The following is a 27,910-nucleotide window of genomic DNA, read 5'->3' on the forward strand; positions in this document are numbered from 1 at the left end:
GGAGAGTAACAAAAGACACCCCGTGGAAGGTTGGAGGCTTGAGAGCAGGTATACCTGTTCCCTCTGGAAGCCCCAGAGAAGAGAGTCTGGAGGGAAGACTCACCCCCACTTCTGGCGGATAAAATGATAAACAATAAATGTGAACTCATTACTAATTTTACTCTTTGCATATTACCCTTGGAAAACAAGAAGATAAGTCAAAAATGTCTAAGGTAGAATTAGCCTTTGGACGTGTGAGTGGACTTCAGCAAGAACAAGACAAGTATGTTAGAATGAGGACGGCAGCCGGACCCCCAGGAGGGATACCACCCGGGGACCAGGTGACCACTCCTCGGTCCTGGCACAGCGACAGCGAGGGGCTCACTTCTCCAAGCCCTCTGCTAAGTGCCTGACAGGGACCTTCTTGTTGATCACAGGGAAACTCTAGTTCCTGAGGCCAGCCTGACTTCACAGACATACGGACAAAGGTACAGGGAGGTGCCTGAGTCCACATCACAGGCTGAGGGGAAAGAAACCAGAACCAACCTAGATAGCATATTCAAAAGAAGAGACATTACTTTGCCAACAAAGGTTCATCTAGTCAAAGCTATGGTTTTTCCAGTAGTCATGTATGGATGTAAGAGTTGGACCATAAAGAAAGCTGAGCATAAGAATTGATGCTTTTGAACTGTGGTGTTGGAGAAGACTCTTGAGAGTCCCTTGGACTGCAAGGAGATCCAACCAGTCCATTCTGAAGGAGATCAGCCCTGGGATTTCTTTGGAAGGACTGATGCTAAAGCTGAAACTCCAGTACTTTGGCCACCTCATGCGAAGAGTTGACTCATTGGAAAAGACTCTGATGCTGGGAGGGATTGGGGGCAGGAGGAGAAGGGTACGACAGAGGATGAGATGGCTGGATGGCATCGCTGACTCAATGGACGTGAGTCTGAGTGAACTCCAGGAGTTGGTGATGGACAGGGAGGCCTGGTGTGCTGCAGTTCATGGGGTCACAAAGAGTCAGACACGACTGACCGACTGAACTGAACTGAACTGCAGGGGGCCCTGGTGCTCCTGCCTTTGACCCCATTGCTATGGCTCTTTCTTGGGAAGGGAAGACACTTATCCCCCACCTGCCTGCATCCATTTCCCAGTTCACTGCACTCACTCACTCTGAAGGGCACTGGGTGGGGTCTCTGATGTCAAACTGGATGCCCCAGGGGCTGTCATTCTGAGTATCCCTGACACGTGTTGGTAGACACTTCTTCCCACCTCCTGGAAAGCAGAGCCCCATTGGTACAGGTTATGTGTTCTGTGCATACAACGCACACACACACACACACACACACACACACACACACACGCATGCACTTTCCTGCCTTTCCTCTACCGTTTAACTTGCTGCAAACTGAGAAGGGTGAGGAGGAAGGACCCGAGTGACCACCCCCTAGCAGCTCTTTACCCACTCTTCCTGGGATGGGTCTGCCAGCCAGAATTGCACATTCACCTTCCCCTGTTGGTCCCTGCAGGCAGTGGTGGTCAGCCCAGGTCTGGTCTACCATGACCTTGTGGACAAGTCTGCTGAAAGCTGGGGTCTACAATGATATATCCATTTGGCTAATAGACCTTCAACCACATGTTGCAAGCTGGCCTCTGTCATGGATAATACTGCTGTATCTAATGTTCTGTTTCATTTCTTTCCCTGTTCAGAGCCTAGGCATGTAAGAGTGGCTGCACCCCCTCCCTCCCCCCAGGTGAGCCCAACAATAGGGGAACTTAGAATCTGCTGGAAGCCACTAGAAGAAAAGTAGAGGCATTCCTCTTAGCTCCTTGTCTCTTAACAAAAGAAGAAAAATCAAAATGTTAACCCTCCCCTACTCCCACAACTACATTATCTGAAAGCCAGCATTTTTAGATTCCAGGGGAAGAAAAAAACCAGGCAAATCTCTTCAGAGACTCTGTTGCAGGAATGTACTATTTCCTGCAGCCCAATCCATGCCCCAGGGTTGAGAAAATCACTGAGCTCTAGCTGGAGAAGACTCTTGAAAGCTCCTTGGACAGCAAGGAGATCCCACCAGTCCATCCTATAGGAAATCAACCCTGAATGAATATTCAGGAAGGACTGAATGATATTCCTGAATATTCAGGAATATTCATTGGAAGGACTGGTGCTGAAGTTGAAGCTCCAATACTTTGGCCACCTGATGCAAAGAGTCGACTCATTAAAAAAGACCCTGATGCTGGGAAAGATTAACAGCAGAATGAGAAGGGGGCGACAGAAGATGAGAAGGTTGGATGACATTGCCAACTCAACAGACATGAGTTTGAACAAACTCTGGGAGATGGTGAAGGACAGGGAAGCCTGGTGTGTTGCAGTCTATGGGCTCACAGAGAGCCAGACATGACTTAGAAACTGAACAACTAGGGACAGAATGAGTTGGAACACTGAACTTTATCCCTATTCCCCAGTGCTGGAGACCAAACAAACCTATGAGCCTAAGCACTGGAAAGCTCAGCCAGGGCAGTTTTAGCCATCGGTTCAGAGACAGGACACAACCGGTACCTCAAACTGTCATTTTCTCTCCATTTCGAGTATGTCTTGCGAAGAATGCAGTCATCTCCTGAGGGAGTAAGAGCAAGGCTGAGACAGGAGAGGGAGCAGAGGTGAGACATATGCCGGGATTTGCAACAGATAGGTCAGAAAGCAGTTCCCAAGACCTACTGAGAATAAGTACTGGAGAGAGATGTGGAAGGTCTAGTGATTCTCTTCCTGTTAGTATAAGGTCTCTGTATCAGATTTCCAACATGATGAGCATCTTCAACACTAAGCAAATATTCTGGAATAGTCTGAAACCTATCTTTGCAAGTATCTAAATAGACCACTCACCCTCCTGGAATGGCCCAGACACAGAACTTCCACCACTTTTTAAATTGTTCCCTTTTGCCCGCAGCCAGGGGAATGAACGTCTGGGTAAGCCAAGCTCCATTGTTTGTAAAATTGATGTTAACAGAGCCAGTGAACATTCATCTTGTGCAGCTTACACTATTTCTTAAATAAGGTTTTGGAAAGCAAATCAACTTCAGAAGCTATACATTGATTTTCTTTTTCCCCCAAAGAAACTTATCAAGGAGAGAAAATAACCTCTGGGGTTGAAAACCAGATTTACAACAAAGATGGTCCTGGTGGGGTGGGGGTGAGTAGCGAGTCATCCATTTTAGTCTTGTTTTTCTAACTTTACATCAGACAGAAGACTCCTCAGGAACAAACTTGTTTGAAAGCAAATGTTAACACTTAAGCTCAGCAGGAAAAACGGGAGGGAAGAGTAACAAGGAAGTAAGATGCAGATGACGTGATTCTTCAGAAATGCAATTCGTGGGCAGCCTTCCCAAGTGGTTCAGTGGTAAAGAATCCCACTGCCAATGCAAGAGACACAGGAGACCTGGGTTTGATTCCTGGGTCAGGAAAATCCCCTGGAGGAAGAAGGAGCAAGTCACTCCAGTATTCTTGCCTGGAAAATCCCAGGCATAGAGGAGCCTGCATTCATGACTACAGTCCATGGGGTCGCAAAAAGTCAGACACTACTGAGTGACTGAGCATGCACCATTTGGATGCAGAGGACACGAAAACAGAAGTCAACAAGACTTGGGAAGCTAATGAAACATCATAGACTGACCGACTGTCCCAGTGACCAATCTCTTGGTCTCGTGATCTGGGACAGACCCGTACACTTGGCCATCGCACCTCCATGATTGGCATTCTCAACTCATCCTGACTCTGCTCCTTTACCCTGGATACAGATATCTGGCTTTTGTCCAAACCATTAGGTCACCAGATGAGAGGTTTCAAAGGTGATGCAAAGCAGAAATCACCCTGCAGAACCATCATGCCCACTGCGAAGGTGGAGGAAAGTGGAGCTTGAGTCTCTGTAATTCCTTGTGGTGGGTTTCATCTCATGGAGTCTGAGCACCTCAGCTAAGGAAGGGAATTAAGTGTGGGGTCCCACCACACTCCACCAGAGTGAATGCGAGTCAGGAAACTGTATATCCTGTACTTAGTCCAAATAGTGTCAGTTCTCAAGGAAGAGTATCTCCCCGCAAGAAATAAAACACTATATTTTTTCCCCCAAATACTTTAAAAGTAGAATCATTCTTTTAGAAATGTCTAAGTTATTCATCTAATAAAATAGGGTAAGCCTACTTATGTGCTCTTCCTATATGTGCAGTTCAGTTAAAAGTTATGTTATCACAAAGATCAGATTCTCCAGACAACACTGGTTTCATTATGCAAAGATGCATGACTTATGTATAGGGTAAAAAAAGAAGACCCAGAGCGGTAAGATGGGGAGGGAGGGGACACATATATAACTGGCTGATTCATGTTGTGGCACAGCAGAAGAAACCAACACAATGTAAAGCAATTAACCACCAGTTAAAAATAAATTTAAAAAAAAGACATCTAATATATTCTAGCATTTCAGAACATGCCCAGAACACACTAGTAAATCAGAAGGAAAAATTTACAGAGAATAATTTGAAGCTACCATAACAGAAGGATAGAGCAAAACTTTCTGAGCAGCTTTATATTCCTAAGACCCATCTCAGAAATCACATCCCTTTCAGTAGCACTGAATTCATACTCAAATTTTTTTTTTTGGCTGTTAGCCCAGAGAAAGAAGAAACATCTCTGTTAAAGCAACTTGCAAAGCTCAAAGGGCAGAGAACAGTAGAATCATTCACAAGGAGCGGAAGAGCAGGGCAAGAACGATTTGCAGTTACGTACACATTGGTGGTGAAGATGCCGTAGATCAGATCCAGCTCGGGCAGGAAGAAGGTGCCCTGGAGTTCATGGTAGTAGAAAGGCACCTCACCCGGGCGGGAGCAGTTGAGGCGAGCCTTCATGAACGTGGTCCATGTGTCCTCCAGCAGGAAGCGGCCCCCGATGTCGTTCTTACACACGCGGGCAGCTCGGGAGAACACGGTCTTCCCACAGTCGTGCTCCACGGCATTTTCTCGGAAGAAGAAGTAGGTGAAATTTCCGATGTCGTAAGAGGACACGAAGTTTGGTTCTAGAAACAACAGGAAAGAAGAAAAGGCTCAGCCCACTGGACAGCACAGCAAACTGCTCAACATTATGTGACAACCTAACCGGGGGAAGAATGTGAAAAAGAGACACGTGTATCACTGAATCACTTTGCTGTGCACCTGAAACTAACATAGGACTGTAAATCAACCATGGTGGTGGTGGTTTGGCGGCTCAGTTGTGTCTGACTCTTCACAACCCCCATGAACTATCACCCACCAAGCTCCTCTGTCCAAGGGATTTCCCAGATAATGCTGGAATGGGTTGCCATACACTTCTCAAGAGGATGCTCTGGACTCAGGGATTGAATCAGAGTCCCCTGCATTACAGGTGGTCCATTGCAGGTAATTTCTTTACCTACTGAGCCATGAGGGAATCCTCAAAACTATGCTCCAATGTAAAATAAAAAGATGATTAAAATAAAAGCAAGAGAGAAGAAAAGCCTAAACATCCACAAGCTACTCCTTTGTATCTTGCCCGCTCAGTATTTATTCCAAGGAGACTTGATTTTGTGTGGCTAACACTGTGTTCTTATAGAAGGAACACAAGGCCCAAAGAGCACCGTAATGATCTACACCACTGGTGGAACCTGGTGCGTGAGTTCTGCTGTTTAGCTGTTGAGTCATGTCTGACTCTTTGCAACTCCATGGACTGCGGCCCACCAGGCTCCTCTGTCCATGGGATGTTCCAGGCAAGAATACTGGAGTGGGTTGCCATTTCCTTCTTCAGGGTATCTTCCCAGCCAAGGGGTCAAACTCAGGTCTCCTGCATTGGCAGGGGATTCTTTACTGTCTGAGCCACTAGGGAAGCTCACATGAGTTCTAAGTGACAGGAAATAGCCAGTGTGATTCCACACATAAGCATCCCGAGTTAATATAGCACTTAGGTACATAATGAGGCTTCCCTGATGGCTCAGATGGTAAAGAATCTGCCTGCAATGTAGGAAACCCAGGTTTGATCCCTGGGTTGGGAAGATCTCCTGGAGTAGGAAATAGCAACCTACTCCAGTGTTCTTGCTTGGGAAAACCCATGGACAGAGGAGCCTGGAAGGTTCAGTCCATGGGGTCACAAAGAGTTCGGCATGACTGAGTAACTAACACACACAACTTTTCGATAGGTACATAACATTAATACCATCAAAAATCAGCAGCAAAACTTTGCAACACACTTTAAAGCCAGAGACAGTACTTTATTTGTATATGCTTAATAACCTTCAGAAACAGTGGGAGACGAACTTATTTACAGAACAGAAACAGACTCACAGACTTAGAGAATGAACTTATGGTTATTGGAAGGGAAGGGTTAGGGGAGGGACTGATTGGCAGTTTGGGACTGACATGTACACGACGCTATATTTAAAATAGATGGCCAACAAGGACCTATTGTAAAACAATAAAGGTTAAAAAAAAAAAAGAAAGAAAAAAATTAGACACAGAGATTCTCAGCAATAATAATAAAATAGAACAATTACTATAATATACCATAATAAAAGCTATATGAATTTGGGGAAAGAAGTGGGAGAAAATTACTAAAAACATGAAATGTGACTCAGAATATGGAGGTATTGCATTAATATCATGTTTGTGTAGAAGGCAATGGCACCACACTACAGTACTCTTGCTTGGAAAACCCCATGGACGGAGAAGCCTGGTAGGCTGCAGTCCATGGAGTCACAAAGAGTCGGACACGACTGAGCGACTTCCCTTTCACTTTGTGTAGAAGAAAACAATATTCTTTGATTTTACTTACATACTCGAGTATGACTTTGGCATAAATTATGTGCTTTCAGTAAGGACTTTAAAAATGTTTTTCATTTGTGGAAACTGAAACTATAAGGTTAGTGTCCTGAATCAGCTTTAGCCATTCCTGTTACTATGGGGACTACAAAATGTGATAATTCTTACTTTCTTATTTCTGGGGAATTCATTTAGAGAAGGAGAGGGTATTGAGATGGAGTCACTGCCTTTCTGATCTCATGATTAGATCAAAATTATGGACTTAGAAATGACAAATTATTGCAAACCTTTACTTAATCACCACACTCATTAGGCATTTAGGAATTTATTATAGATGGTCAACAGAACTTTGTATACAGCACTGAAAGCATTATCTTCATGACTTGCTGTTTGAGTCTATTGATAATAAAGATGATACCATTTCAGACACCATGCCATGACGTGCTAAGTCACCTCAGTCGTGTCTGACTCTGTGCAACCCCATGGACTGTAGCAAGCCAGGCTCTTCTGTCCAAGGATTTCTCAGGCTAGAATACTGGAGCAGGTTGCCATTTTCTTCTGCAGAGGATCTTCCCAACCCAGGGATCGAACCAACGTCTCTTAAGTCTCCTGCACTGGCAGGCAGATTCTTTACTACTAGCACTAGGTGGGAAGCGGCTGTCAGACACAGCTGTGCCCTAACACTTATCTTTTAAAAACTCTAATAACCAGGTTTGATTCTTATGCTTTTCTCCGTTGCTGAGAGTTTTCTACTCAATCAGCAAGTGCCTTAATTTATGGTGCAATTAAGATAATAGGAAAATATCCTTCAAAATTAATGGAAAAATACACACAACTGTATCCACAGGGCATATTTCAGGGACAATTGGCTTTGGAGGACAATTCAGTTGGCCTTGTGCTTTGTCAGATCCAATCATGTTGTACCAACAGACATATTATCAGCAGGGCAACTAAAAACAGATTTGGCTACAAGATGATCCATTAATGTTAAGCATTAGGCCTGGTTTGGGCTCACCTAAGATCTGAAATAGGACTTCCCTGGTGGCTCAGACGGTAAAGCATCTGTCTATAATGCGGGAGACCCAGGTTCAATCCCTGGATCGGGAAGATCTCCTGGAGAAGGAAATGGCAACCCACTTCAGTATTCTTGCCTGGAAAATCCCATGGATGGAGGAACCTGGTAGGCTACAGTTCATGGGGCCGCAAAGAGTCGGACACGACTGAGTGACTTCACTCACTCGCTCACTCAGGATCTGAAATACAGACGCTGATTCCAAGACTGACATGAAGAGGGTGCTGAGTACTATTCTGTCCTGAAAGGTGCTCCCAGCTTTCAACCAAATTCGACTGAATTTCAATCAAGAGTTGATGTTATCACAAAATGTTTCAAATTCATTCAACTTCACAGCTTCCCTGGTGGCTCAGAGGGTAAAGAATCTACCTGCAATGCCATAGCCCGGGGCTGGATCCCTGGGTTGGGAAGATCCCCTGGAGAAGAGAATGGCAACCCACTCCAGGATTCTGGCCTGGAGAATTCCACAGACAGAGGAATTGGGCTACAGTCCATGGGTTGCAGGGTTGGAAACGACTAAACAACTAACACCCTCACTTTCTCACATTCTAAAAATGTAAAAATATTCTACTATACATTGTATATGTCATGTGCTTCTCTCTTTAGCTCATGATATTGTTCTTAAATAGTTTTATGTGCACTAAAGTATTAAAAATAGAGATTTCAATAAGAACTGATTTTAATTTATCAACTGTTAAACATAGTGGCTGATCACTTGCTTTAACTCAAAACAGATATTGTAAAAAACACCCTAGCTTGCATTAAAACATATGAGATGGAAGTCAGACATATTTACTGTACAGTCTGCTTTAATACCCTGGAATGTGTTTTTGAAAAGAAAAGCATAATAGTTGGGGAGTTTAGAATCCATGTTCACTGTCTCCCAAGAAGAATTACTCACTGAAGCAGACCCCCTAAAGCAAATATATGAAACAATTTATAAGACTCTATTGAGTTTCTAAAGATAATATTCACCTGTATGCCTAATTCTGAAGAGAAGGTTAAATCTCTGCAGAGCGGGTTCTGCACCCAGGCTCATATAACCAGACTGCAGTTTGCTCAGTGAAATGAAGACAAACAAAAAACCACCTTCATCACCAACAGACCTTATGGAAAATGAAGAAATGGAAGGAAGACATAGGTGTGTCTAGCTATAGCTCCCAGCATGGGTGGATGAGGCGTGAGACAGAGTCCACAAGCTTTATCAAGCACCCTCACGACTACCTACTTCTGCCAGTAACTCAGGGAGACACAGCATGAAAACCACATAGGAAATATCTGTAGGATCCAGGAAGCCTTGAGCAGGAAATCAAGGAGCTGAGAACATAAAAAAGATCTGCCTTGGTGTCTTCCGGCTCAAAGTTGGTCTGTAATTTAAAAAATCTCCGAAGTGAAGTGAAAGTCACTCAGTTGTGTTCAACTCTTTGCAACCCGGTGGACTATACAGTCCATGGAATTCTCCAGGCCAGAATACTGGAGTGGGTAGCCTTTCCCTTCTCCAGGGGATCTTCCCAACCCAGGGCTCAAACCCAGGCCTCCTGAATTGAAGGAGATTCTTTACCATCTGAGCCACCAGGGAAGCCCAATCTCTATTGAAATTAAAAACTCTAAAATCTCTATTGAGTGCTAAACTCTTGTATAAGGCTCCAGGCTAGGTGCTTCTCTTTCAGAAGCTCAGGAAACTCCCAGGAATCATAGAAGGAAATGCTTGTGTTACCCATCCAGTTTCATAGATGAAGACACTACAGCCCAGAGGAACCCGACCAAGTTCACACAACCAGCATCCAAGAGGAGGTTATGTCCTGAGTCTAGATGGTCTGACCACAAAGCCTATACATGGACCATTACACTTCACTGAAAACATAACGGGCTGCGAGAGAACAGTTACTTCAACAACATTGAAGAACAGGTCTTGGAACTCTAGGCAATGTTTCAGAAACCACAGTGGTGGCTGGGTTTTACTCAGGACCAAGACGAGGAGGGTCTGAGAACAGACCAGAGGGGAAGAGGGATGCTCTGATAAATCTTTACTCTGCAGCTATCAGAGACATCAAGGATGCCACAGAAAGAAAAGTTGGAGGAAGGAGTCAAGAATCCCAGAGCTCATTAAACAAGAATAGTGTGGGAAGCATTTGCCTCAATTCTGGAGAAGATGCTTCCAGTGATGTCCACCAGAGCACGGGCGCATGCACCAGGGATCATGAGAGCATCTATCCATGCTCATCGTCCACCCTACTGAACAGTCTCACCCAGATTTCTCATAAAAGAGGAGTACTGAGTCAGGCCTAGCAGACTTGCCCATGGGTTCCTCTTTCCCTGGAGAACCTCCTATGTCTCTCCACACCACTCTAACCCATTTTATGATAGGGTGACATAGAGCTTTTTAGATAGAAATGTGCAAATAGATTTCTTTCCTACTGGGAAAACAAGGGAAGAATTTGTACCTGGAATGCAGTACTGTACATGAACTTGAGCAAACCTGGGGAGATAGTGGAGGACAGAGGAGCCTGGTGGGCTACAGTTTGTGGGGCTGCAGAGAGTCAGACATGACTCAGCAACTGAATGACAAAAACAACAACGTTGTCATGTGTTTCTCTAACCCACCACATCTTACAGATATTTTAGTCAAGGAGCTAAGCTACAGTTGGAAACACATCCTGCAGCCTCACATCCCTTCAGGGGGATGATGGGTTCCGATGGGTGACCTGCTGTCATATCAGGAAGTTCCAGAGCCTTTTAAAACTCAGCCAACATCCTGTTCCTTTGCCAAAGATAGTGGAAAAGCAGTGATAGCTGTTAAATAGAAAGCCAAGGAGCTGTTGCCTTTATAGATAGAAATCTGGAGGTAGGCAGTACTTGAATCTCACCTGGCGGTATAATAAAATGCATATTGTTTCCCTTCCATTATTTAAGTCCTGTCTCTTGTTAAAATGTGATTCACCATAAGCTAGTATCTTTCACTCCTGAGTGAACTGAACAAGTTTAGAAATCAGTCAGTGGCCTTCCTGTCTACAGTGAATGTGGGTGCATGAAAGACAGGTCTTTTATTCGTCATCATTATCAAGCTACAAATGAATAGTAGTTTTGCTAATTCAGAATAAAAACAGACACAGGTATTTGTCAGCTTATTATCAAATATATGCATGGAGAAGCTGTTTTTCCCCCTCATGTTTGTAAAACATATCAAGTAACAGATTACAGAGTATTCTCCAAATTTGTTAAAAGGGGAATTATGTTTCATGATATAAGCACTTTTATTTTGTACATTTACTGACATAATAGTGGCCATGAAGATGTGAACACTGAGTAGGGACCCAAGCAATATAAATAAACTTGAGTTGTAAGAAGGACAAAAGCATCAATATTTTTGAGGGGTTTCTGACCATGTACAACCAAACTCTAAACTGCCAGATGGATCCTTCCACTTGGTCTTCTCTCTGCTCCATAGCCTATTGCACCAGTCTGGAGGGGCACCAGGCTCAGTGGTCCAATCTAATGACTGACTGGACCACTGAGAGGCTCTTGATATAGAAATATTTGTCTAAACCGATGAGAATGGACATTAAAGATAGGGAGGAATTCTGATTTTCCAACTCTATAAAAATCTTACGAGAATAAAAATCTATCAAAGTTTTAATTTTTTTGCAATCAAAGGGAAAGGCAGACTAGAAAATATCTAGCAGGCTTAAAACCCTGGGCTGAACAACTGACATCCAGAATGTTCCTTCATCCTGAACAACTATTCAGCCTAGGAAAGAAAAAGGCTGATACAAAATACCCTCCCAATAAATGAAGGCTACAATTTTTATTTCATGATTTCCTTTTGCTTTCCTTGTGAATAATTTGTATTTAGTAGACCTTCTGAAGAATTGATGTTTTTGAATTGTGATGCTGGAGAAGACTCTTGAGAATCCCTTGGATGCAGGGAGATCAAGCCACTCAACTCTAAGGAAATCAATTCTGAATATTCATTGGAAAGACTGATGCTGAGGCTGAAGCTCCAATACTTTGGCTACCTGATGCAGAGTCGACTCATTGGAAAAGACCCTGATGCTGGGAAAGATTGAGGGCAAGAGGAGAAGGGGATGACAGAGGGAGATGGTTAGATAGCATCGCTGACTCAATGGACATTGATTTGAGCAAATTCCCAGAGATAGTGGGAGAAAGAGGAGCCAGGCGTGCTGAAGTCCATGGGGCCACAAAGAGTCGGACACAACTTAGTGACTGAACAACAACAAGTAGAACTTCACATAATGAAAATGAGTAATCAAACATGCATATATTAAAGGTGATCAGACTTTGAGAAACATAAATAAAGCCAGGTTGAGTTCTTAAAATAGCCAGCCATTTCACAAAAATAAAGGAGCTAATGGAAACAATATTTAGACATGACATTCAGTGAGACAGAGGTTTCAGTTCTATAATTTTTTGATATCAGTTACCACCTAAATAATTTCTGTGCATATTCCTAGATTTTCAGGTCCTCTCTTTCTTTTGAAGATTGTTTCCCTATCACAGCTACATGGAAATGTGCAGCAGAGGGTTCCAAAGTAAAGCTAACTTCATCTATGTGTTTATTAAGATTGGATAATGAAACTAAAATTTAATTAAGTAAAAAGTGGTTTAAAAGACATTGACATACTAAAATTCTTTCCTTAAGATTTCTAGGAAAAGACTAGGTAGATGGATCGATAGATCAGTAGATACAGATAGATGGATAGATATACATGTTTGTGTGTGTATGTTTTGAGTGTGTTACATGCATATGTATAGGATTGAGGTGTATGTATACATGGCTCAATACTTCCACCTACTGGCAGTAAGAATTGGCCAGATTATGTAACAGCACAAGTTCTCAGTTTCCCCCATTTAGAATGTGTGCTCAGTCGCTTCAGTCGTGTCTGATTCCTTGTGACCCTCTGGCCTGTAGCCCACCAGGCTCCTCTGTCCATGGGATTCTCCAGGCAAGAATACTGGAGTGGGTTGCCATGCCCTCCTCCAGGGATCTTCCCAACCTGGGGATCAAACTCTCATCTGCCTGCATCTCCTGCATTGCAGGAAGATTCTTTACCCACTGAGCCACCTGGGAAGCCCCTTAGAATGGTAATAACAATACCCGATACTTAGTATTATTTTGTTGGACATGACTTAGCACCCTGAACAACAACAACAGTATCATTGTGAAAAGTCAAGGGTGATGCCTGCCATGTGCCTATCACTTGGTTGCTAATCATCAAACTATAGATCATCATTTACATATATTCATATTTATCAGATCAGATCAGTCACTCAGTCGTGTCCGACTCTTTGCGACCCCATGAATTGCAGCATGCCAGGCCTCCCTGTCCATCACCAACTCCCAGAGTTCACTGAGACTCACGTCCATCGAGTCAGTGATGCCATCCAGCCATCTCATCCTCTGTCGTACCCTTCTCCTCCTGCCCGCAATCCCTCCCAGCATCAGAGTCTTTTCCAATGAGTCAACTCTTCGCATGAGGTGGCCAAAGTACTGGAGTTTCAGCTTTAGCATCATTCCTTCCAAAGAAATCTCAAGGCTGATCTCCTTCAGAATGGACTGGTTGGATCTCCTTGCAGTCCAATGGACTTTCAAGAGTCTTCTCCAACACCACAGTTCAAAAGCATCCATTCTTCGGTGCTCAGCTTTCTTCACAGTCCAACTCTCACATCCATACATGACATTAAGGCAAAGTTAAAGACCTTTAGTTCCTCTTCCAGGGCTAGAGATAATATTCTCAGATATATCCTCTGAGCTGTCTTGCAGATGCTGAAACCCCTGCCAAATGGGAGAAGTTAACTGTATGCTGCCCACAAGCACAGAGACCCCAGACCGGTTGGAACCAGAAGGTCAATGATGTTGACTACAGCTTACCTCAACACCCACCAGTCAGCAGAAGGTCCTTGAGCTGACCATATACACGGCAACCTTCTCCTCCTCTTTTTCCTATAAAATCTCCAAGCAAGACATGGGGAGTGGAGAGTTGGTTCTTTGGGACATGAGTCCACCTTCTCCCCAGGACTGCTGACTTCCTTGATAAAGCTATCTTTCCTTTCACTCAACACCTGTCTCTCTCAGGATTGGATTCTTTAGGGGCAAGTGGCCAAACTTGAGTTTGGTGAAAAAATGCCTTATTGCCAAGTAGAGAGCCTGCAACATTCGCCTGAAGGGATTCTGTGATTGCCCAACTTTCAGGAACTCAGTGCTCAAGGACCAGGACAGAACACACCACTATTTTTAGAGAGTATCACAAGAATCGGAGAAGGCAATGGCACCCCACTCCAGTACTCTTGCCTGGAAAATCCCATGGACGGAGGAGCCTGGTGGGCTGCAGTCCATGGGGTCGCTAAAAGTCAGACACAACTGAGTGACTTCACTTTCACTTTCACTTTTATGCATTGAGAAGAAATGGCAACCCACTCCAGTGTTCTTGCCTGGAGAATCCCAGGGATGGGGGAGCCTGGTGGGCTGCCGTCTATGGGGTCGCACAGGGTTGGACATGACTGAAGTGACTTAGCAGCAGCAGTAGCAGCAGCAGCAACCACAACAATTGGTTCCTTCCTGTCACCTACCAGACTTCTGCATGCATAAAGGGGTGTGCTAAATAATCATACAGACTTTTCTGCCTTGGGTTTAATAACCCCAGCTCATTCTACCTCCTTTCTCAAGTTTTCACCAATCCAGAAAACACCAGCCACCATGTCCACTGTCTCCATATCGCTGTACCATGGCAGCTTGTGCATAAAAATCTGGACATCTGGAGAGAGATGGGGGCAGCTCATGATGGTGGTGTTTCCCAAGAAGTCAATTATCCAAAGGGGAGGCTGGGAGCCTACAGAAGGAGGAGGATCTGTCTTCAATTACTAGCTTACACATGCATCAGCCATGAGGCCCTGGTTCAGGAGGCTGATTCCTCTGACCCAGCTCGCTCATCTCTAAATGGAGACAGTGCCGTCTCCCTTGTGGTGGGGGGGTGTTGTGCAGAGATTTCCAGAAGACACATAAATGGAGCCTCCCATCTACCTGGCAAGTTATAAATAGTCAGCATCACCACTCCTTGTGCATGGAATAATAATTGGATGTACCAGAGACTCCAGCAGGTACACAGACAGGCAGATGATATGCAGGGAGGCCATTTCTTTAAACTCTTTTCTGACTTTATAAAGATAATCAGAATTGATTTACAACACTATTTCCAAGATACATCCATCCCCCTCAAGGTAGACCATCTGCCCACAATGCCTTCTGATTGGCTTGATTAAGCCTGAAAACTAGAAAATGGCATTTGGTCATGCTGTGTCTCATGTCACATGACTTTGCTCCCAAGCTCTAAGTCCACATGCCATCACCCTAACAAGTTTAAACTTCTTGAGTCAGTGGTCAGGGTTTAGTCTTTCAGCTGCACTGCTGAACAGGGTCCATTGTTCATAAGGACACCCCTTTTAAGCATTTGCCCAGATGCTGTCTGATAAAATGACAAAACTAGGCTTCAGACTATATACATCAGTGTCTTTTGTTCTGGGTTTTACCGAGCTTATTTTCCTTGATAAACACTACAGATCTCCTAAAACAAACACACTCCATGTTCAGGCCCTACTTGTCTTTGCTTTGCTTATTCTGTGAACTCTGGTTCTACTCATGAATTTTCTGCTTTAGCAAATCTCGTCTGTACAGGGAGAGCCTAACTCAGAAGATTTACACCTTTGGGGACTGCACTCTATCAGATCAGATCAGATCAATCGCTCAGTCATGTCCGACTCTTTGCGACCCCATGAATTGCAGCACGCCAGGCCTCCCTGTCCATCACCAACTCCCGGAGTTCACTGAGACTCACGTTCATCGAGTCAGTGATGCCATCCAGCCATCTCATCCTCTGTCGTCCCCTTCTCCTCCTGCCCCCAATCCCTCCCAGCATCAGAGTCTTTTCCAATGAGTCAACTCTTCGCATGAGGTGGCCAAAGTACTGGTTTCAGCTTTAGTATAATTTCTTCCAAAGAAACCCCAGGGCTGATCTCCTTCAGAATGGACTGGTTGGATCTCCCTGCAGTCTATAGATTGTGCCAAAAGTGATCTCACTGTCCCCAGGATGGAACCCAACAGGATCACCCTATCCCAGCCACGTCTGCATCCCCAAGAAGTGGTGTCTGCTCCCGGGAAGAAGTGCCAAGCTCCACAAAGCACCTGTCTTCATGATAAGCAGAAACAATTCCCCCTTAGAGTTAAGCACAGAAGGGATTTTTCTCTCTCCAAGTAAATTATCTTTAATTAGTAGGAGGTTAATCATTGTATTTTAAAGACCTCAAAGAGTCTATTTAAATGTGGGTAACATCAATAAAGTATTTCAAACCAGGAGAGCTTGTGATGGTTACAGAAACAGTTTTCTAAACTAGAAACACAATAGCTCATAAAAACGACTCTATGGATTTCAAGTGTGTTTTCCTTCACAGTGAGGTCAAGGCTGGACTCTCAGAGAATGGGGGAGCTGCAGAAATTGTGAGAGAACCCAAGAGAGAGACAGATGCTGTCTCCAAGAAAGAAAAGAAGCAGGGTGCTGCATCCCAGTGAGATTATGCCCTGGGAGATGTTCATGTTGAGTTCATAAAGCTCACTGATGGATTCTTTTTTCACATTCTCTCCGAGGTTTCAGTCCATGTGCAAGCAAGCAGTTCCCTCAGAACCCACAAACTCAATTTGTACAACATTAATTTGGATATGCTATTTCCCCCCCTTTCATGGGTTGACTATTTCCCCGATTTGATTACCAGTTTCTTAAAGGCAAGTTTTACAGCTTCTCTATTTTAAGCATCGACTATGAAACATTTATTATCCTGCTTTACAGTAATCATTTAATAAGGGTTATTAACGACTAGTATTTTAATGCACTAAACACATAAATTTGCTTTAAGAGTGATTTTGGCACAGAGAGAAAAATCTGATTTTGAAACTTATACGACCAAACATATAACTCAATGCTTCAAATTCTGCCAGAATATTATCCAATCGATCATGCTGCCTTTGATAACTGATGAAATACATAATGGCTAAAAGTGGGAGTTGAAATAGGTGGTAAAGGAAGATTCTTTAAATGTCCAGACCTGCATCCATTTCAAATATACAAATCTCTATGTTTTAAATTCTGGGTTACAACTAACAATGACATGTTCCCTTTGTTAACAACAAAATTCATATTTCTGCTGCTTATGAAATGTGCTTATCTCCAACTCATTCAACAAATATGGATGGAGTCTCAACTGTATTTCAGGCAGTACATGAAATGCTGAGTGCACAGAAATTGATCCCATCTAAATGCTGCCCTCAAGGAATTCATACACTCATGGATGAGGAAACAAAGATGTAAACTACTAATCTACTAACTCATTTATTAAAAAGTGATGTATTGGGTGCTTCCTATGAGCCCATTAACGCTGAAAGATCTGGGATACATCAGTGGCCAAAGGAAATAAGAATGGCCACTGGAGAAGCTTCATTCCAGCAGAGGACAGGAGACAAGTACTAAAGGAGGATCAAAGTTGAACACAGCTAAGGGAATCAAGAGGGCTGGATGGAGGAGGGAAGGTGAAAGCATTAATCACTCAGTCTTGTCTGACACTTTATGACCCCTGGACTGTAGCCCGCCAGGCTCTGTCCATGGGTTTCTCCAGGCAAGAATACAGGAGTGGGCAGCCATTCCCTTCTCCAGGGGATCTTCTTGACCCAGGGATCAAACCCAGGTCTCCTGCAGTGCAGGCTGATTCTTTACCATCTGAGCCACCAGAGAAGCCCCAGATGAAGCAGGGGGGTCATGTCAAATAAGATGGTCAGGGCCAAGGTCCCATTGAGAAGGCACATCAGAGCAAAGACTAGATAGAAATAAAGCCATTGCCCACATGGACTGTCTGAGGCAAAGAGTTCTCCAGATAGTACAGGGGTCAGCACCCTATAGACCACAGCCTAGACCTACCCACTGGTTATAAATAAAGTTTTGTGAGCATACAGTGTTCAGTTCAGTTCAGTTGCTCAGTCGTGTCTGACTATTTGCGACCCCATGAACCGCAGCACGCCAGGCCTCCTTATCCATCACCAACTGCCGGAGCCTAACCAAACACATGTCCACTGAGTCGGTGATACTATTCAACTATCTCATCCTCTGTCATCCCCTTCTCCTCCTGCCCTCAATCTTTCCCAGAATCAGGATCTTTTCAAATGAGTCAGCTCTTCGCATCGGGTGGCCAAAGTATTGGAGTCTCAGCTTCAACATCAGTCCTTACAGTGAACACTCAGGACTGATCTCCTTTAGGATGGACTGGTTGGATCTCCTTGCAGTCCAAGGGACTTTCAAGAGTCTTCTCCAACACCACAGTTCAAAAGCATCAATTCTTCAGTGCTCAGCTTTCTTTATAGTCCAATTCTCACATCCATACATGACCACTGGAAAAACCACAGCTTTTACTAGATGGACCTTTGTTGTCAAAGTAATGTCTCTGCTTTTTAATATGTGGTCTAGGTTGGTCATAGCTTTCCTTCCAAGGAGTAAACGTCTTTTAATTTCATGGCTGCAGTCATACAGCATAGATGTACACAATGGCCATGTCCGCTCTCATGCTTCAATGGCAGCATTGAAAAGCTGCAATAAAGGCCATATGGATAACGTATTTCCTCTCTGGCCCTTCACAGACAATGCTGATCCCTGGCAGAGAGGAAGGGCCAGGGCCAGGTGCAGCATATAAGAGGTTAAAGCAGAAGGAGCAAGGGGTGGGCAGGAGTGAGGACAGTCAGGCAGTGGAGGCCGGCCAATGGCGTCTCCACCTTCTCTGCAGCTGAAACGGGGACTCGAGAGGGTCTTGAGCAGGAGAAGGACCACGAACTCCAGTGTTGTGGGGTGAATACAATCCTGAACATCGACCATGGGGAAGGAATGAAAGGGACCCACCAATTCTCAGGGAAACTACAACTGACTGGAGCTACAGAATAATAGGAATTAGGGAAAAGGCAAAACTCAGGGGAAGTCAGAACAGTGTAAACAGTGTGTGGGAAGGAGTCCATTGAGGAGGGCAGTCGTATGCAGGGAGTTGCATGCTCCTCCTGAAAGGGCACCTAGAAGGCATGTGCGCAGAGGAGAGGACTCAGGGCTGAAGAGCAGGAAAAGCCAGATAACACAGGGAGGAAAGAGGAAACTCCAGGAAGGTGCCACAGCCAGCCTTGCTCTCCTCTCTTCGTCAGCCCCTGCTGACAGCCGATGGCGCGGCCACCACGCAGGTCTTGCAAAGGTGCAGGTGGGAGGCTACCCATTGGTGGACACTCTTAGTGTTGGTGGTGTCAGAAGACATAAGACTCCTGCCTGGAACTCTGGTATTAGACTCAGGGCACTTAGCTTGCTCAGCGCAGGTTGTTGAAACTATACCAGGAAGGGATGCTGGGTCTCTGGGAGGGGCAGCAAGGAGATCCAACCAGTCCATCCTAAAGGAAATCAGCCCTGAATAGTCACTGGAAGGACTGATGCTGAAGCTGCAGTCCTTTGATATGAAGAGCCAACTCACTGGAAGAGACTCTGATGCTGGGAAAGACTGAAGGCAGGAGGAGAAGGGGACAGGAGAGGATGAGATGGTTGGATGCATCAGCGACTCAATGGACATGAGTTAGAGCAAGCTCCAGGAGATAGTGAAGGACCCAGAAGCCTGGCGGGCTGCAGTCCATGGGTCACAAAGAGTCAGACATGACTGAGTGACTGAACAAGAACAATGGGGAAGATCAGAGGCTTCACAGGTCCTTCATAAGGGCTTTCTGTAGGCTGGCAGGACATCACCCTGGTCATCTTGATGCCACCCTTTGCCTAGAAGAGGGCCCCTGAAGCACAGAGACTGGGGTCACTGAAGGGTCATGACTTTTCATGTTCTCTCTACATGTTCCCACATCCTGAAGAGCATCCTTTGCACTTCTCTTGACCTGAGGGTGAGTGCTCATTGTTGCCAGGGTTTCTCTACAGTCCGTTGAGGGAATAATTCAGAGAGAGAATATGCGAGATGAAATCCACATCTCCTAGGCTGCCTAGGAGAGAGGGACTCCTTCCCCAGAGATGTAGGCTGGAGGACAGATGCACAGCGGATAAAGCACAGGCTTAAGTGGACAGACTCTCCTCACCAGTGCTCTGGAGCACGGAAGGAGGAGAGAGGTGCAGGCCAGCTCGGCCCTGGGCAAAGAGGACTGTCCCCTGAGCCCTCCTCGATGACTTCTGATGCCCACTGGGAACAAGAAGGCAACATTGTTTGCCAAGAGTGAGGAGGATACTGCTGAGATGGGGGCACTGAGTGCCCAGAGGGTTTAGTGGCCGCACAGAAATAGAGTGTCACTGGAAAATGGAACGCCAGAGTTTAAGATTTCAACATTTGAGTATTTCCTGTTTAGGGCACTGTTAGGGGTTGCATTGTATCCCCCCCTCCGCCCCCGCTGCTGCTGCTGCTAAGTCGCTTCAGTCGTGTCTGACTCTGTGCGACCCCATAGACGGCAGCCCACCAGGCTCCCCCATCCCTGGGATTCTCCAGGCAAGAACACTGGAGTGGGTTGCCATTTCTTTCTCCAATGCAGGAAAGTGAAAAGTGAAAGTGAAGTCGCTCAGTCGTGTCAGACTCTTAGCGACCCCATGGACTACAGCCTACCAGGCTTCTCCACCCATGGGATTTTCCAGGCCAGAGTACTGGAGTGGGGTGCCATTGCCTTCTCCTCCCTACCCCCAGCTCCGCCCAAAGATATGCTGGTATCTATAAATGTGATCTTATTTGGAAATAAGGTCATGACTGATATAATTAGTACAGGTGAAGCCATACTGGAATGAGGTAGGCCCCTAATCCAATAGACTTCCCTGATAGCTCAGTTGGTAAAGAATCCACCTGCAACGCAGGAGACCCTAGTTCGATCCCTGGGTCAGGAAGATCCACTGGAGAAGAGAAAGGCTACCCACTCCAGTATTCTTGGGTTTCCCTTGTGGCTTAGCTGGTAAAGAATCTGCCTGCAATGCTGGAGACCTGGGTTTGATCCCTGGGTTGGGGAAGATCTCCTGGAGAAGGGAAAGACTACCCACTCCAGGATTCTGGCCTGGAGAATTCCATGGACTGTATGGTCCACAGGGTTGCAAAGAGTCTGGCACGACTGAGCGGCTTTCACTTTCACATCCAATACGATTGGTGTTCTCATATGAAGAAATGAAGACGGCCAAATGAGGACATGGGACCATGGGGCGAGGCCACATAAACAGAGGCAAAGCCTGGAGTGATGCTGCCACAAGCCGAGGGAAGCTGAGAACTAAAGAGGTGGGGAAGGGTCCTCCCCGGAGTCTTCATAAAGAGCATGGGCTGCCAACAACTTGGTCTGGGACTTCTCACCCTCATAACTCTCAGAAGACACATTTCTGTTTTAAGCTACCCAGTCTGTGGTACTTTGTTCCAGCAATGCTAGGAAAGAAATGAAACAAACACCCCCACGGTCCGAACTGCCACTGACGGTGTGGCCTGAGGAGATGGAGTTGGTTGGTATCCGGCTGTTGCTTGGCAGGAGGCTGAGAAGGAAGACGCCTGGCACAGGACTGGCAGAGGCAAATGAAAAATGTATGTGACTGCTGTACTGGTCACCCTATGCATGTCCCCTCTATGACTAATTAATCCAGTCATGGAAAGACACTCCCTCTGTGGACAGGCAAATTATCCTACAGAGAATTTAATCACAACAGTGGATCTGAAATCAGAAATTCTGCTGACCATGGTTCAGAGGTACCAGCCTCCACACCTCCCCTGCTGATAAAGTTTCCCTTCCTCAACAGAGAAATGATAGCCAAAAAAAAAAAAAAGTGTGAAAATGTCCAAAACAAAGACCGGAGCTCTGCCTATCATAACATGTGAGCAGCTGTTAGCTGAGTGATGGCCTCCCAGGGACCTTGGGTCTTGTTGACCCCTGGGGGTACCACGGATTGGGCAGTGACAGGAATGTACCTGGGGGACTTGGATGTGGCTGCAGCAAGACAGGACGGCCAGGAGAGGCCAGCCCAGAGAGGAGCAGGGAAAGCTCAGAGGCAGATGGTCAGAGTCAGGAGAGACAGGAGACAGGAGGCTGGTAGGTGTCAGCAATCAGGAACCACAGCCCCAGGTGCACTCAGCCAACAAGTATTTACTCTCTGGCTCTAAAGTCAGATATTGAATCAGGCATTGGGGAGTTCATAGTCATTACATCTATTTATAATCAGCTATTTGCTACTAATATTTATTATCTCTGATGCTGCCACTGCTGCTAAGTCGCTTCAGTCGGGTCCGACTCTGTGCGACCCCATAGATGGCAGCCCACCAGGCTCCCCTGTCCCTGGGATTCTCCAGGCAAGAACACTGGAGTGGGTTGCCATTTCCTTCTCCAATGCATGAAAGTGAAAAGTCAAAGTGAAGTCGCTCAGTTGTGTCTGACTCTTAGCGACCCCATGGACTGCAAACCACCAGGCTCCTCCACCCATGGGATTTTCCAGGCAAGAGTACTGGAGTGGGGTGCCACTGCCTTCTCTACATGGTCTCATTTTATTATCAGAACTTCCAGGTCCAGTGACTAGTTATCTCCAGTTGGCAGATGAGGAAATTGAGAACTGAGACAATTCGGCTCCCTGAGGTGTGAGTACTGATTGACTGGCAGGTATTTCCACCTCCAAAGTCTCCATCACTTACCTTTTAAAATGATCACTGAGCCCAAGAAAAGGGCTCTGTGATCATTTTAAATGACCTCTGCCCAAAGGACTCTGTCAGTTCACATGTGCGTGTTACCCTGCTTTCTGGCTCCTGGGGTGACCTGGGGTGGAGGGCTGCCCTTTCCCAGCTCCTGGTGCCTGGGTTCTGGGATCTGCAAGTGATACACCTTGTGATTGTACTTCCTTTGAATGAGTTTATGGAAACTGCATCTTCAATTAAAACGTTGGGTTTTTATTTCCCCAGATGGGAGCCTGATGCTGAGGAAGCTGCCTGCCAACCCCACATGGAAGGCTGCTCCTCTTCATTCAGCAGCTCGTGGTCTGCATCTTCTTAAGGTACCAGCTCTGAGAGTTTCCAGTACATTTGCTCAGCTCTATCACAAACAAATCCAGCTCTCTAATGGTCATTTATTAACCCCTGTGCCTAATCCTCCATCAGTTGAAAACTTAGAACATAAGAGCATCATTTAATGAGTCCCTGCTGCTGCTGCTGCTAAGTCACTAACATCACACAATAGGGTTGCAAAGAGTTGGACACAACTGAAGCCACAGAGCACATGCACAAGCAATTATCATCAGAGTGTGAGAAAGTTAAGGATATGGCAAAAAAGAAGGGACAATAGGTAAGGCAATAACTTCCAGTAAAGGAAGAAAATTACTCCAGCACTTGGCAGAAAGAAAAGAGACAGAGCGTCGGGTCTAAGTGCAAACAGATGCCAAGTGTGGACTCCAGCTAGGTCAGTGAGAATAAATGTCCAGGCTCCGCGGGGCCATGGATACAGAGCTAACTGGGGGTCAGAGACCAGAATCCATGCTGGGTGGAGGAGCAATCAGAGCAGAAAACCAGAGCCAACCAGAGGTAGAAACGATATCTCAGAGTTCAGCAGAACAAAGTGCCCCAAGAGAACTCAGAGAGAGAATGACCACTGCACACACAGCAGCCTGGGGCCCTCAGGGCTCTCTGCCCAGAAGTGGGGGCCTCCCAGTGGGGCAGGGCATCACTCTCTGAGGAAGGCAGGCCATTCAGTGCCATGGGGGCTATGATGACCCTGCGAGCCAAGCGGCGGCTTCACTATATTTATTTGCAATGTCCATAGTTTTATAGCGTCATCTATGATTTAGGACACGCATGCCTACAGTGACTGTCCTTACTTAGGCCCTCACCTGACTCTCAGATGGAAGAGATTCCACCCAGAGTGTTAGCAGAATCGGAGTTCCTGATCCGCCTAGAAATACATACAAAGAAACCGTGCTTATAACTCATGCTATAATTTGAATGATTTTTCCAAGATATTCTTCAGGGTGTCACTTCTGGGAAAAGAAAGACACTGTGCTCCTAATTACTTTTTACTTTGCTTGCAGCAAAGTCTAAATGCAATATTTGTGGTTGCGGAAGAACTCATTTTGATTTTTAACTGGAATTTTACTTGGACAGGAAAAATCAACAAACGAAAAGAAAGAACTTTAAGCTACACAGATGGATGTGTAGAGCAGAAAGAAGACCATCTGTAGAGTCAAAAGGTTCAGCTGAAACCAGTTCAACAGAAATAGTGTTAATACAGGGAAGCTGGTTACTGCTTCAGTTTGGGAAAGCAATTCACGTTGCCCTTTGGAAGCACATGGAGCCATTCTATTTGCTGAAGAAACTGGGTGAGGATATGCTTTTGTCTAAAAAGGAGTATTTTAAAGGCAAACTGTGATGGCTGGTTTGATTGTATTATTTTACAAAACGCTCATGTTATATATGTACCTGTGCTATGCTTAGTTTCTCAATCATGTCCAACTCTTTGCAACCCTTTGGACTGTAAGCCACCAGGCTCCTCTGTCCATGGGATTCTCCAGGCAAGAATATTGGAGTGGGTTGCCATTTACTTCTCCAGGGGATCGTCCTGACCCAGGGATTGAACCCCAGTCTCCTGCATTGCAGGCAGATTTAATGATTTGCCCACCGGACCACTGGGGAACCCCCATACACCTAAATAGCATACATGATCATTCTAAACCAAAATTTCTCAATAACAGGCAATATTTTTCCTGAGGAATATTTGCAAGTTTCTGAACAAATGTTTTGTTGTCACACTGCAGGGGGTGGGTCATGCTAATGTATCTAAGTGGTATAAGCCAGGGATGTAGCTGACCATCTTACAATAACCAGGACAACCCCCCACCCGCCCCAGCAAAGAATTATCTGGCCCTGAACACCAGTAGTGCTGAGGTCTAGAAACTTTAATCTACATCATGAGCTTTTATTGGTGGAAGTCAGTACAACTTTGTAGAACGTGAAAGCTCAGAACAGTAAACGTTATAAGGACAATTATAAGAGCTCATCTTTATGCAAACCATCAAACAAAGGCTTGAGGGAAAGGATTACATATGGTGCATGTATCTATACACAAGATCGTGTTTGCTAGTGTGTGTGCATGTATGTGTTTCACCATATTCACACATGAGTGCACACATATTCAGAGGGTTGGATTTCAGCTGGCACGTCTCAGTACATGGCCAACTTTAACTTCAATTTGGGATGCTGGAATCACTTTCCCCTTGTTTAGTGAGCAAGTGACCAAGTTCTAGCCCAGGACTGAAGGAAATCTGGCAGTTTCTTATGTCTTTAAAAAAGGACACAAGGGATGTGGTTCTCCCCTGGATATCGTGATATCTGAGTGCAGTACCTGGAACTGTAGTTGTGAATTTGCACCTATAAGCACAGCTAGCCTGTGGACCAACCTGACAGACAGAGACAGCAGTGACAGGACTTGGGGGCTTGTTAATTCCCGAGCCACTGAAATGAGCAACTCCAATGACACCTACCCTGACCTCCTGGCTTTAAGACTTGATACCTTTAAAAAAAATTTGGTTACCTTACCTGTGGAATCTAAAAAAAAAAAAAAAAATGATATAAATGAACTTATTCCCAAAACAGAAACAGACTCACAGACTTCGAAAACAAATTTATGGTTACCAAAGGAGAAAGGTAGAAGGAGGGATAAATTAGGAGTTTGGGATTAACATACAGACACTACTATCTATAAAATCCCCTGAAAGAGGATATGGCCACTCATTTCAGAATCTGCCTACAGTGCAGGAGACCAGGGTTCAGTCCCTGGGATGGGAAGATCCCCTGGAGAAGGAAATAGCTACCCACTCCAGGGTTCTTTCCTGGCAAATGCTATGGACAGAGAAGCCTGGAGGGCTACATACAGTCCATGGGGTAGCAAGGAGTCATACAAGACTGAGCAACTGAGCACACACACACACACACACACACACACATCTGTAAACTAGATACTCAACTAGGACCTACTGTATAGCACAGGGAACTCTAGTCAGTATCCTGTAATAAACCATATGGGAAAAGAATCTGAAAAAAAATGGATATATGTATATGTGTAACTGAATTACTTTCTTCTATACCTGAAGCTAACTCAACACTGTAAATCAACTACACTCCAATATAAAATAAAAAATTTAATTAAAAACATTGTCAAGCTAATGGTAACCCACTCCAGTACTCTTGCCTGGAAAATCCCATGGACAGAGGAGCCTGGTAGGCTGCAGTCCATGAGGTCGCTAAGAGTCGGACACGACTGAGTGACTTCACTTTGACTTTTCACTTTCATGCATTAGAGAAGGAAATGGCGACCAACTCCAGTGTTCTTGCCTGGAGAATCCCAGGGACGGGGGAGCCTGGTGGGCTGCCGTCTCTGGGGTTGCACAGAGTCGGACACGACTGAAGTGACTTAGCAGCAGCAGCAGCAGAGCCAAACACATTCTTTTACACAGTCCTCTGAAAATGTCATGCAATGCTAGAAACTTCACTTTTTAGGGATACAGTGAAGTCAAGAAAGATTGCACATGAGTCTACAGACATAAGTGACATGACATCAGATTTCCTGAACTTCAAACAATAATATGAGAAAGCAGCTTAAGTTTGAGGAACGCTTATATCAGCATTAGCTCTATGTTAACCATGTCCTACAGTGTTGAGAGGATCGTTTCTCTTCCTAATTGGAAATGAGCCCTCTGATGGCTTTCTACATCCAAGAACAAAACAAATTACATTTTGACTCCTTTAGAAAAGGAGGAAATCATTTTATTTTGAAAACTGTGACAGCTTGCTTCTGAGCACCAAGGAAGAGGGCATCAGAGACCAGTGAGATGGGAAGCCGGGTGGGAGGGTAAGACTCACCGTTGAGCCACTTGGAGTTGTACTGTGCGGTGCGGAGCGGGGGCAAGATGCCCAGGCTTCGGTAAATGGCGGGATCGCGTCCCGGGAAATCCATGGCCGTGGCAGCATAAAGCTCCCCGCCGGCTGTGAGCAGGGCTGTGGAGTTATGCTGGGGGCTGTAGGGGCAGCGTGCCATGCCACTGATCTGGTCATGGATCTCCGTCAGGTTACTCAACTAGAAGTGAGGACAAGAGAGAAAAGTCAGTGATCCCCCCCCATGAAACCCCTTTAATACTGTTAATGGATCAGATCTGCCCAACTTGCAAATGAAGCACATACAATAAACTCTCTGGGGCTCATAGCATGGGCCAGACGTCCACATATTCGATGAGAGTAATATGCTGTGGGGACCATCAGAGAATCTGGCAATTAATCTCTCATCATCCCGTGAGAATGAACCCCAGGCTGTTGGATACTCACCAAAGACAGAGGAAGACTATCATTTATGACTTCTACTTATAACACACAAGGCAATGCAAGTTTGCCCACTTACATTACAAAACTCAACCTCACTGTTTATAGAAGTTAGGTACAGGTTTATCCACAAAAGTGGATTAAAGTGGTGTGACTAGCCCAGACTGTGTTCACGGGTAAGGATGGGTGGACATTTAGCAACCACGGAGCTCAAATTTCCAAGGCTTTAGATCTTAGTGTTTCGAGAGGCAACTTAGTGATCTGCAGTCCACCCGTAGGACTCCTGCATTTGAGAAGCTGAACCATCACCGAATGAGAAAAGTCGTCTGGGTGGCTGGAGGAGGGGATCTCCACTCTATTCTTCTCTGCTCTCACCTGAGAGCTAAGAGAGCACAGGAGTCAGGCAGCGGCTCAGATGCCCTGCCTGCTTTTTACACGTGTGTGCTTAGTCACTCAGTCATATCCAACTCTTTGCGACCCCATGTACTGTAGCCCGCCAGGCTCCTCTGTCCATGGGATTCTCTAAGCAAGAATACTAGGGTGGGTTGCCATTTCCTTCTCCATCGGATCTTCCCAACCCAGGGATTGAACCCGGGTCTCCCCCACTGCAGGCAGATTCGTTACCATCTGAGTTACGAGGGAAGCCCTTATCACGCTTGTAGACCCAGGTAAGCT

At 45.4% G+C, this 27,910-nt stretch overlaps 1 protein-coding gene across 6 annotated transcripts in view; it reads right to left on the reverse strand.

Annotated features, from left to right (window-relative positions):
• Nucleotides 1-27,910, reverse strand: part of SEMA5A (semaphorin 5A) — a 567,470-nt gene that overhangs the window by 167,778 nt on the left and 371,782 nt on the right. For all 6 annotated transcript variants that reach the window (XM_086361189.1, XM_086361183.1, XM_086361185.1 and 3 more), the window contains 2 exons: nucleotides 26,783-26,996; nucleotides 4,757-5,042 (listed from right to left, as the gene is read on the reverse strand). In XM_086361189.1, the coding sequence (XP_086217315.1) occupies nucleotides 4,757-5,042; nucleotides 26,783-26,957 (461 nt within the window). In that variant the 5' untranslated portion in view covers nucleotides 26,958-26,996. The remainder of the gene's footprint in view (nucleotides 1-4,756; nucleotides 5,043-26,782; nucleotides 26,997-27,910) is intronic.

The sequence above is a fragment of the Bos grunniens genome, chromosome 20, assembly GCF_055505025.1.
Source record: "Bos grunniens cultivar Pamir isolate PY7600 chromosome 20, Bosgru_T2T1.0, whole genome shotgun sequence".
Taxonomy (NCBI): Eukaryota; Metazoa; Chordata; class Mammalia; order Artiodactyla; family Bovidae; genus Bos; species Bos grunniens.